Raw genomic sequence first — 11600 nt, forward strand, 5'->3', positions numbered from 1 at the left:
GTTAAACAGATCAAGATTGGGTGAAAAGTTAACACAACCAACAACAATGGAAATCGAGATAAATTTAATTTCCGAGTTTCATTCTTTTCTCCCATTTTTCACCCTTTTTTTATTCAAAATTTTGCCTCAATTTATTGTTTCCTTTTCAACTGAATGTTTCTTTTTTTAGTCAACCTTTCACTCAACGATACAATAACTTGTCGCTTTGACTCTGCTATTTGTGCCCTTTTCAATGTCGATAGAGTTTTGAAGAGATGACAAAATATTTGCTCATTTCTTTTCCTCTCTACCTTTAACCTTTTCCAACAGGTTCACCCATTTCCATGTAACCAATTCATTCAAAATTCATTTGAAGCAAATCATGCAAAATCTTTAAAGTTATGAAAATTCATATCATGAAGTAAAGTGGGCTGTAAAGGTTGAACAAGAAAACTGAATAACTTGGAATTGAGATGAAAATGAATAGAGTAAATGAATGAATAATCAGTTGAAGTAAAACTTTTGCTCAATTTTTTGCCTCTTTTCAACTCTTTAACCCTTTGCTTCATCAGCAGGCAAGAAAAGAGAGAAAATTTTCTGTAAAATTTTTTTCCATCTTTTTATCATTGCTTCTCATCCTATCTTTTGCCTCACTCAACATCAATCTGGGAACCTCTAAATGATCCTAATCCTTGGATCAAAGTTTTTTATTTTCATGTTTAGTAAACAGAGAAAATGTGAAACAACAGAACAAATGTCTTTTTCCAAAGTTTTTGCCAAATTTTTAACCATTTTCCCTGTTTCAATGAAAAGAACCAAAAAAGCGATTTCTTTATATTCGTTCAACTAATTCAACTAATTCGCTGCCTTTTTCCTTTACTCCTACTTTTTGCCTGATGATACTTTTTCTCCTTTTCTCATCAGAACATTGAATCTCTTCTATCAACCTCACATGCCCTGTTTCATGTGTCAACCTTTACAAACTCACCAAACTGGCTCACTCACTTTACTTATCAATTCTCATTTCTCTTCATTCACTCCCAGTCAACCTTTTCAATTTTCCTTTATTCAACAACTTTTTTTTTGTTTCTCGCCTCAATATTTTTTGCTTTTCCAAACTTTGTTTTATCTTTTTGCATTCTTTCCTCATCATCATTAATATTATCATAATATCATCAAGTCCACCATCATCATTCTCATCATGTAGCCTTTGCTTACAACAGGAACAGCCAAGTAATACAAGGTTGCTGATAACTAAAAGGAAAGAATCAAAAATTGAATACAAAATTGATGTGAAAACAATTTACAGAGGATCAATTGTTTAGGTGAAATAAGTTGTGCAAAGTCGACTCTTTTTTTTTGTTTCTACTCTTTGTTTCATCTTCTGCCTCGATCACAATTTGTTGTGTCTACAAAATGTTTACAGACGATGCTTCATTAATTCGCTTGCATCTTCCAATTTACATTTGTTATCATTTTCATCATCTCATTATCATCGGAATCACCGTCAAACTATGATTAAACAGTGTTTACTTTAATGAATAAATTTCAAGAGGAAATTGAATTGGAAAGCAATTGGATTATTTTTATTTGATACTTTAATTTGGGAATTGAATCCAATTTTTTTCTTTCCTATTTCCTTACTTTTGCTTTGTTTCTTAATCTTCATCTTGTTCTTCTTCTTCTTCTGTTCGATAAAAATATCGTCGAGTTGAAATTTCCTCACATCATCATCATGAGTTTACCAGTAGATGATCTATGTAACAACAGCTTGTGTAATGAAACTACAACCGAAGAAACCTCATTAGTAACACTAACTATTGATGATTTGAAAGAGCTTCATCGGATTAACAATGATCCATGCCTTTATGCTTATTGTATACTTTTTGGTATTGGTTCCTTTGGCAACTTTTACGCTCTCAAAGACCTGGTCAAGGCTCGCCAACTCAGCCAATATATTAACCTGCTCATGGCTCATTTAACTTTTGCCGATCTTTGTGTCATCTTTATCTCACTGCCCATTGAGATAATGTGGAGGATTACAATCTCATGGAATGCTGGTGATACTAGTTGCCGTGTAATTCAATCCGTTAGACTCTTTGGAATGTACCTGTCATCCAACATTGTTGTCTGTATTTCAATTGATCGACTTCATGCTTTCACTCGTTCATCCAGAACAGGGTATCGAAAATATTCGAAAACATTTCTCATTTCAGCTTACATATTAGCTTTATTTCTAAGTTTACCCCAGGTAAGTCGAGTACATCAGTTATTTCGTTTCCTTACTCATCACCATTTCATGCACAGTTAGACATCAAGACAAGAGTCAGCCAACCTAGCAAAGTCACTCTCACTGCATCAAAATTAATGAACAGCGAGACCTTTACGCGTAAAAAAACTCAACATTTGCCTTTTCATTTCCATCAAATTTATTCGTCGAAATTATCATTTCTATCATTTCCACCATTTCCATCATTTTTATCATCATCATCTTATGCATGGTGAAACCTCTAGACATGAGTCTTTTAACTTAACAAAGTCACTCCAACTGCATAAACCTCGACATCAACTGAGACCTTTTTTACGTTTAAAGATTTGCATTTTCATTTCCATTTTGATATCAATCAGATTAATAATATTCATCAGTTTTACCTCACACATTTCCATAATTTTCATTCCCTGTATGACGAGTCTTTAAACCTGTCCTCATCAACCTAGCAAAGTGATACTCATCACTCTTGAACATGAAAATGAAACCTTTTACATAACAAAAATGATCCTCCCACTAACACTATTAGTCTTCATCTTTGACCTCTCCTAAGAAGGATCTTCAATCTTCGCATTAAGTAACAGGCGATTTTGCCTATTCATTTGCAGATCCTCCCTAACTTTACCTTAGGTTATCCTAATAACAATTTGTTCATCAGAAAACAAAATTTTCTCATGGTCATACCTTGAAGGCATTTAGTTATTATCGCAACTGTTATGATTAGAAAAAGCGAACCTTTTATCAACTTTTTTTTTCTTTTACTTCACACAACAATTTATTATCTAATAATAAACCCACTCAGTTCGCTTTTTTTGTGGTCCTTTCAAGATCCTCATCCTTCATAAACAGTTTTTTTTGTCATACAAATTATTCCATAATATTCCATTCTGTCATTTTTACTTCACTAAACTTGATGATTATGATTATCATGACAATTGTCAGAATAATAATTCATTTGAATTTTCATTAGAATACTTTCAACAATACTTGCCAGCAAAGAAGAGGAAAAAAATGTACAAAGTTCTGTCTATACAATGTGTTTTCTTGCACTCAGTATTAATAAATATTAGTCGAGCCAAGTATTTGTACAGAACAAAAAAGTAAAGCTGAAAATGTTGATTTCAATCAAACAATGCATTTGCATTTGACTAAACGTAAAACTTTTAAACAATTTCCTTCCCCTGTTTGGATCAGCTTAACGTCTTGAGTTCAAATATTATAGACTTTTGGATTGCTTGAAAATCATATAATACCAGTTGTCTGCAAGTTTATTTAATACTTGTACTTTATCCATTTCTCCATGTTTCAATGAAATCAAGAATAAAAAAAAGGAAAAGGGCAAAAAGAAAAGGAAAAAACAAGTAAACGAAAAATGTTATTAACTGTAATTTCGTTGCTGGTAAAGGGATTGAATTTCTTGAGAATCAAATGGCAGTCTTGAATTGTCTCAATATTATTAGAAGTTAAATTTTGATTCTTTTTTTTGCTCTTCGCTTCTCAATTTTTTGTCAATACCAATAAGAATAACAATTTGAATATTGTATTAAAATTTGTGCATTGTTCATCAGATTACAGCAAAAGAGATTAACTTTGAGTTACATTACCTTTGAGTTTTAGACAACATCAAACTTTTCCTTTATCTTTTCATTATTTCAACTTATTATAAACTTTACAGTTACAGGGCAGCTTTATCATTCTGCGCACTTGTTGGAACAATTATCAAGAGAGAGAAAAAAACTTTATATTCAAATGTTATTCACAAGTATGTTAGTTTCAAGATCATTAAAGGTCACTAAAGGTCACTTGGTTATTTGATCGATTATACACATTTCTTCATTTAAAGGTCATTTCACAAATGTTTGTCTTGGATCTCGTCTAAAATTATCTCAGTTTGAACGATTGTTTCCACTCAATGAGTTGCCGTTTTGAGTGAAGCAAGATTTCGGCCAAATCATGGTTCTTATCAAACGTCCAAAAGTTATTCAGCATTCGTGATGTGATGGCGTATAGTGCAATCGTTAGTTATACTGAGTGCTTAAGTACTGATGAAGATTTTTTGTATTAGTAAATGTTATTGAAACGAGCAAATCAAAATGCAAAATGCAGATATTTAGTAGATGATAGTTAAGGACGAATAAAGATCAAATGATTGAGTGACCTTGACTGGCATTGAAACTCGAAATCGAAGGTTTTCCAATCAAATTTGAATAAAAAGTTTATTTGGTTTTTCATTTGCTTGTTTCTCGAATGCAGACGAACTCAACTAGAGACGTATAAACTAGCAATTATTGATAAGTATGTCAACAGGTTTGACAGGGAGTGAAAAAGTAAAATAGGTTGACAAGGGAAGGAAAGATTGAAAGTAAAAGATAAATTCAAGTTTAATTTACTCTTCTTTAAATATTCATTGTTTACCATTACATTATTAAAGCTGTTAGTTTAGGTGCATTTGAGATTCAATGTTTTTGCCTTTTCAAAAGCCTAACCAATTGAGCAAGTTAATATTTTCGTTGGCATCATTACTAATGAGATAAAAGAAAAGTAGACGAAAAAGGAGCAAAGAAAGAGAAAGAAGAAGAAGAAGGAAGATCAAGAAAAATCTGGTTTCAAGAGATTTATCTGTATTTAACCATTCCTTATTAGTATTAATATTAAAAATTAAATGTAGGGAAAAGGCTAACCTAATGATGTTAAACCATTTCTTGGTAGTCAATAGAGAGAAGAGGCAAAAATATTAGGAAAAGCATTTAAAGACATCTCGAGTAAAAGTTGTAACTCGAACTCAATCTCATCATTTTCGACTTCCATTAGTTGGACATGAATATGGATAGTTGATAGACACCTGATTATTGAGATGGTGATGCCAAGTGAAACCATAATTTGAAAAAGTTTGATTAAGAAAGCATAATAAAGCAAATCTATAATTCTCAACAGGCCGCAATTTATCGCGTTGAATATCATCCATCCTTTCCCGATTATGCTCAATGTATTCAAGCTAGATGGTTTGTCGATTCCAAGCTGGAAAAGTTTTATATTGCCATGTGCCTACTGGGAATGTACTTTGTTCCTCTCATAGCAATAGTCTTCTGTTATTGTAAAATATTTTTTCACCTTCATTTTGATGGTCAAAGTATTCAATTTCAAGGTAACTTCTTCTTCTTTTTTTCCTCTCATTTTCCGGTTCTTTTTCAATTCCCTTTTCTTCCTACCTTTTATCATTTCTTATCTTGCACACCTTTGCTTTCCAATTTAATAAAATTCAATTTAAACTTTATTTTTCTTTTCCATTTCATTTCATTGCTTCCAACTTGTTTTTTTTTGCTGCTACATTCACTATTCACTTGATTCATTATCTTTTATTCATTCTTCTTGTTCACTTGTTTTTTTTCAGATGCTTTATATGCTCTACAGTATAGAGCTGTTGATGCTCGAGATAATAAAGATATTCGTCGAGTGATTGCTCGACATCACGCTAATCGCTATTCAATTATTCTAAAAGCCAAACGTCGAACGCTGAAAATGACATTAATCATTGTGATTGCCTACCTTATCTGTTGGTCTCCGTACGCTTGTCTCATTTTGTACTATTCATTTGACTACAAGTCTGCTCAAGATATTGATCCAGCCATTCAAGAGGGAATCTTGCTTTTTGCTGTTGCTCACAGTTGTGTTAATCCATTTGTTTATCGAATCAATCTTGTCCGTCGATTTCCGATAAGCTTGAACAGACCCTGAAATGATGGAAAAGGACCAAGGAAGTTAAACCACAGAATCGTGTATTACACTTGTCAAGGATTCGATTCCATGCACATTATACGTTATTATATTCTATGGTGAAAAGAAAATTTTATCAACTTTTGGCAACTTTGCAGTTTATAACAAATATGAATGAAATATCGGATAAAATATAAACTCAATAATGATATCTATTACATTGATAATTGTCACTTCTAAACATTTCAATAAAATAAAATTGGTTGTGAGAGAGAAAGATAAATGAATTTAATGGAAACTCAACTTTCATCCATTTACATTTCTTGAGTAAAATAAAAACTGACTTTCATATTCAACTATTTGTAATTTTTTGAAGCATAATACATGCATTGATGCGTGATATCATGACAATTTAACGATTTGGAGTTAAAAAGTGGACTGGAATTTGGAAAAAAGGTAAGTTCGATATTAGTTATTTTCGAATTGTTTCATGACTACTTTTATAGCAACTTTTCCATGATGTGAGTAATTTTTCATGCTGTTAAATTTTAAATTGGCGATTATATTGAGGACTATTGCAATTTGAGCGTCTCATCGGGTGTATTGTTTCGATGTTTATAATATTGATTGCTAGAGTGCATTAGTGGGTTAGACGATTTTTTAATTTGCTGGATACTTAAAGCGAAGTACATTAGTAAATGTAAGTTTCAGCTTCTGAGACAGGTTGTCCCTACTAGGCGACAATGTCTATAAGATGAGAGAATTGCTAGTATACGATAATATAGAATTTATTGTGTGGAAGTTTTTATGAAAAAACTTACTAACTTAGACTTATAGAACTTATTGGTAATTTTCGCAAATTTTTAAGTAAAATATGATATTCTTAGTTCCAAGAACGATCGATTACAGAATCTATTAATGGGATGCGGATTAGGAGCAAATTGGAGGTAAATAATTCTATGTTGAAGGTAAGCAACATAAAATCAAATGGTTAAATTTTATAATCTGGTGCTATTTTGAAATTGGTCATCTTAATAGTGTACTAACAAGTTAAAAGCAATATAAGAATTATAAATAAACGAAAATAGGAAAAGCCATTGAAAGCAATGGAAAATCAAGACAATGTTATGTCTTAAAAATGTGTGTGTGTTGTCTTAAAGAGTGTTGAGATTAGATTCCATATGGTTTAAATCTTTACAATACTACAATATCTCAAAGCAACTCGGGCTTCGCCTTCGAGCATAACTTCTCAATGCATGGTTTGACTATCACATAACATTTTCGAATCGATGAGCTAGACTAGAATAACATCCAAAAGCTCATAACTGTTTTCTAGAAAAATAAAATATTATATGATAACAATATTGGAAGCATCATTAAAGTTGACTAGAAGTTTGCAAAACTTTACTGAAGAGCAAACTCTGAATCTAACTGAAAACTTTTGAAATTCCCTCCCAAAATGTAACCAGTTACGACATGCGTGCCTATCAGTTCTGATTGGTTTGCTAATAACATGATAGATGACAGCATTTGCTTGATAAAAAAGTATTCAGTTACAGTTTCGATTATCATTTCAGTTTCAGATACCACTCAGTTTAGCACCACTCAAAAATATCTCATTTGCCCTCTCCGGCGGTCAGCGTAACTCATGATTTCCAATCTTCCTCTAAAATATTTAAGCAAGAATGTTGCTTGAAACTGATTTTGAGAGCTTTTAAATTGATATTGAATTGGGATATTGAAAGGGAATTGAATTAAGCCGATTGATTAAAGAAATTTGTTTATCCTAAACCAAACTTGTAACACGGAAATTTCGAGTGTCAAGATTCAAATTAAAGCTCACAATTATTTATAGCGTAAATATGTGATTCGATCATTTCTGGCTCAAGATACTCGAAATAAACTTGCTATTAGAATGGTTGAAAAAGGTTGAAGTTTGAAGAGACAAAAAGTTGTTTTCATTACCACTCGAAGCTGAAAAAAGAAAAGAAAATTTCCTTTTCATCTTATTTAAATGTCAAAGCCATGAAAAACTCAAATTCATACAATTCATGCCTACAGGGTATTAGCCAGCTGCTCAAACTTTTTCATGTTTACGCGGTTGAAACGTAAAGCAAAAGAGTAGAGAAAAGTTCTGACAAGTTCAATAAAGTTGTGAAACTTGAAACACGAGATTCTCACAGTTTACCAGCTAATATCATTATGTATCATTATTGATTAGCTGCAAGTTAATTTTGTAAATTGGTGTGACTTCATTTTGGCCAAATTTGGTTATCGTTTCCCTTGAATATAATGCAAGATAATTGTTGAGTTGATTGAAAAGCAGCCCTTTTAAAAACAAGAAAACATTCTTGTTGATTGCCAAATGAATGGATAAATATCGTTAATCTCGTTGTTACCTGTTACTGAAACTTTTACCTTCATTACTTTTCAACACATAATTCACTTCACACTTTCATGTAATGCTTTGAACAAAGAACTTGCAATTCTTAAATTACTATTACAATTATCAACTGGGAATTAAATTGTTTTTTATTCCTTTTCTTTTTCCTTTTGTTTCACCTTTCCTCCATTATTCTTTGTAATAATAACACTTTCAACTGTTCAACAACTCAACGAAAAACGAGGCAATAATTTATCATCGTGTTAGACGTCATCAGTTGAACGTTTGAGATCAATTTTAAACGAGGTGAGAAATGAAGAGCAAAGAGAGAGAAGAGAAAAGATGAACGAAATTGGCTCAAGAAAAATGTGTTTAAATTTTGGTTAAGTTTTGGTTTTTATGGATCATTTAACAGTACATTTGCAAAAGTATAGCCTTTAGTCGAGCAAAAGCATTTGGTTGAAACCAGTTTGTTAAATATTTAAATATTTTTTCTTCTGATTTTATAGTTGAAATGATGAGAAAATGAAACTGAGATGAAGTGAGAAAAGTTTTTTTTTCTTTTTTTCTCTTCTTCTTTCCAAAACTTTACCATTTCTCAAATTTACGAGCAAACAATTTATCCTTACCTTTTTTTGTTGGTAAATATTTTATTTGCTTACCAGTGATGAATGGTAAGCAAGTGAGGAAAAGGGAGTGAAATAAGCTTGAAAAGATGCAAGAAAAAAATGAATCGGTTGGAAGTTCAGTGTGAACAAAAATGACTAAAGTAAACACAACTTTGAAAAGTAAAATGGAAACTTGAATATTGATAAATGTTGAAAAGAAATGGTTTATCAATAGAAAAGTGAAAATTTGAGGGAAAAAATGTAAAGATGAAAAACTGTGGAACCAACAATTTCTCGTTTTTGTACGATCTGGAAGGGGGTCATGAAATGAATCTCCACTCCATGGGAACTGTTCGTTATATTAATCAAACTTTTGGTCTTTGATGAGGTCATTTGCATTAGTATTTGACACAAAATTAAGATCGACATCAACTGTTTGTCTGATCCTGCATTTCGTCTAATAGCACCAGGCAAGCAGTATGACAAACCAACCTGCCTCAGTGGCCTAAGCCAAGCCAACGTTTCCTATCATGGAGTTAACAGTTGCACGGTTTGTGAAGTCTATTTGACAAGAGAGAATGGCAAGAGGACATCGAAGGATCGGATGGATTCATTGGATTGACTGACGTTAATGTTTTACAATAATTTTTGCTTGAAACTCTCCATGTTACTCGATCTAATTTTGATTTTTATTTCATTAAATTGTAAATTGCTATTGAGCGGAAAAGCATTTTCTTATGAGAATAAGTGGAAACTCTGAGGAATCATCATTATTTTATTGATAATAAAGTTTAATTTTTGTAACATAAAAGATGATTGTAAAGATTTCTGATGAAGATCGCAAATAATTGACCAACTTTCCTGGTGAATCAACATTAGGCATTTTATTTTGCTTTCTTTAGTACATTTAAACACTAATCATTTGCATTGTAACTCCAAACACATAACTCAAGTTGCTGGTCTTGACTCAAACAGTTTAATTTGCATCAGAAGTAATACTTTGCAAGTAATTGGTGTCCATGTTTCGGGAATTCATGTTACGGCAGATGTTGACAATTCTCATGAATCAATGATTTAATTGCCAGATTAATTAGTCATTATTATGTTTACTCAATGTTTCATCTCAACTGTGCAAGAGTTAACAACTCTAGCAAAGGTCTGTGCGAGAAGGCTTACTGGTCAGAGATGTCAACTCTGTCTAAACACTGTTTCATACAACTGACCAAATAACATGATTATCACTTTATTTTGCATAACATGAAGACATCAAAAGAACAACGAAAATTTCTTCCAAAAACTCGAAATTTAAGCGAAAATATCATCGAAACGATCATCAATTTTTCCATCTTTTGTCCTTTGTTCAAGCATAAAGTTCGTTCTGCCTTTTTTCCATCATCTCAGGTTAACAGACTCTATCAACACTTCTGTATACTTACAGTTGAAAAGCTATCAGGTTTACCTAACAAATGTGTGTCTTGATCATAATTGATTGGGAAGATGAAGGGTAAACAAGAGCGAGTGAAACCGTAGTCACGTACAAGGAAGTCAACTTTTGATTCGCTAATCTCATAATTTTTGCTTCTCAACTCGCTTCAACCTTTTTTTTGTCCGACAATTTTATCCCTTTTCTCACTCAACCTGTTTCCATCACTTATCGAGTGATAATTATGTTACATATTTATATTTATATAAATAAAGGTTAAAAGGTTTACAAATTAAAGTTTAATGGGAAAAAAGGCAAGAAAAAGTTATCAAGTACAAGTGTTGAGTTGGAAAGATGTTGTTGAGAATCTTTTGGTTAATATTTCATGTTGTTCAGTTTACTCGTTGCAAAAGGCAGCATCACTTGGAAACAAACAGTTATCAATAATAAAGTTGACTTGGAGGTTGAAAAATGAAATCAAAAATATCCATTGTTAATGCAATCCTATTAGTAAATTAGTAATGATGGCAAACTTTTTGCTCGATGATTATTGTAATGATAATGATGGTCAATGATGGCTGATGATGGTTCATCATGATTGCGGTGATGGAAAACAAGTGAAAGTGGAAAAAACAAACCAAAGTCAAGAATATCAAATAATACAATATCATTATCTATTAACATTATTATTAGTCGTTAATATTGTTAAAGCCTAAATGATAGTAATAATCTAATGAATCATTGAGCCAATTCAGTGAGAGATGAGGCAAACATGAAGATGAAGATGTGTAATAAATGCAAGGGAATCACTTTAATTGAACAAAAGTGAATTCATTATTTAACCTTAACAAAAGGTCTTTTTTGCTTCTCTTTTTACTCCTTTGATTCTTCATCTTCCTGCTTTCTTCACATGAAACCATTTTGATTCCCATGATGATGTCAATAATGAAAAGGATGGAAAAAAGGCACAGAAAATTGTACGATGGAAGAGAAGGAAGAAAAGGAAAAGGAGAAAAAAAGAGAAGATTCATTTCAAGCAGAATCATGCGTATAAAAATGATCATCATTCCCAGTTAGATATTCAAGAGATTGTTGATGTGGTTAAAACACATACAACATTATACTAGACTATTTTAGTCTACTTTTGCTTTCCTTTCTTTCCCTTTCAAAATGTTCATCTTGTTCATCACAATATTCAATATCAAGATACGGAAAGAATTGATA

The 11600-nt window shown here is 31.8% G+C and overlaps 1 protein-coding gene across 1 annotated transcript; it reads left to right on the forward strand.

Annotated features, from left to right (window-relative positions):
* Positions 1–1005: 1005 nt before the first annotated feature.
* Positions 1006–6315, forward strand: LOC107371577 (adipokinetic hormone/corazonin-related peptide receptor variant I-like). Its single transcript, XM_015939704.3, has 3 exons — positions 1006–2230; positions 5183–5393; positions 5640–6315. Exons 1-3 carry the CDS (start codon positions 1715–1717, stop codon positions 5981–5983), a joined length of 1071 nt encoding a protein of 356 aa, XP_015795190.2. The 5' UTR covers positions 1006–1714; the 3' UTR covers positions 5984–6315.
* Positions 6316–11600: the final 5285 nt, after the last annotated feature.

Source organism: Tetranychus urticae, chromosome 3 (genome assembly GCF_039701765.1).
Source record: "Tetranychus urticae isolate SD_2017Ah chromosome 3, NJAU_TeUrti_SD_1.0, whole genome shotgun sequence".
Classification (NCBI taxonomy): Eukaryota; Metazoa; Arthropoda; class Arachnida; order Trombidiformes; family Tetranychidae; genus Tetranychus; species Tetranychus urticae.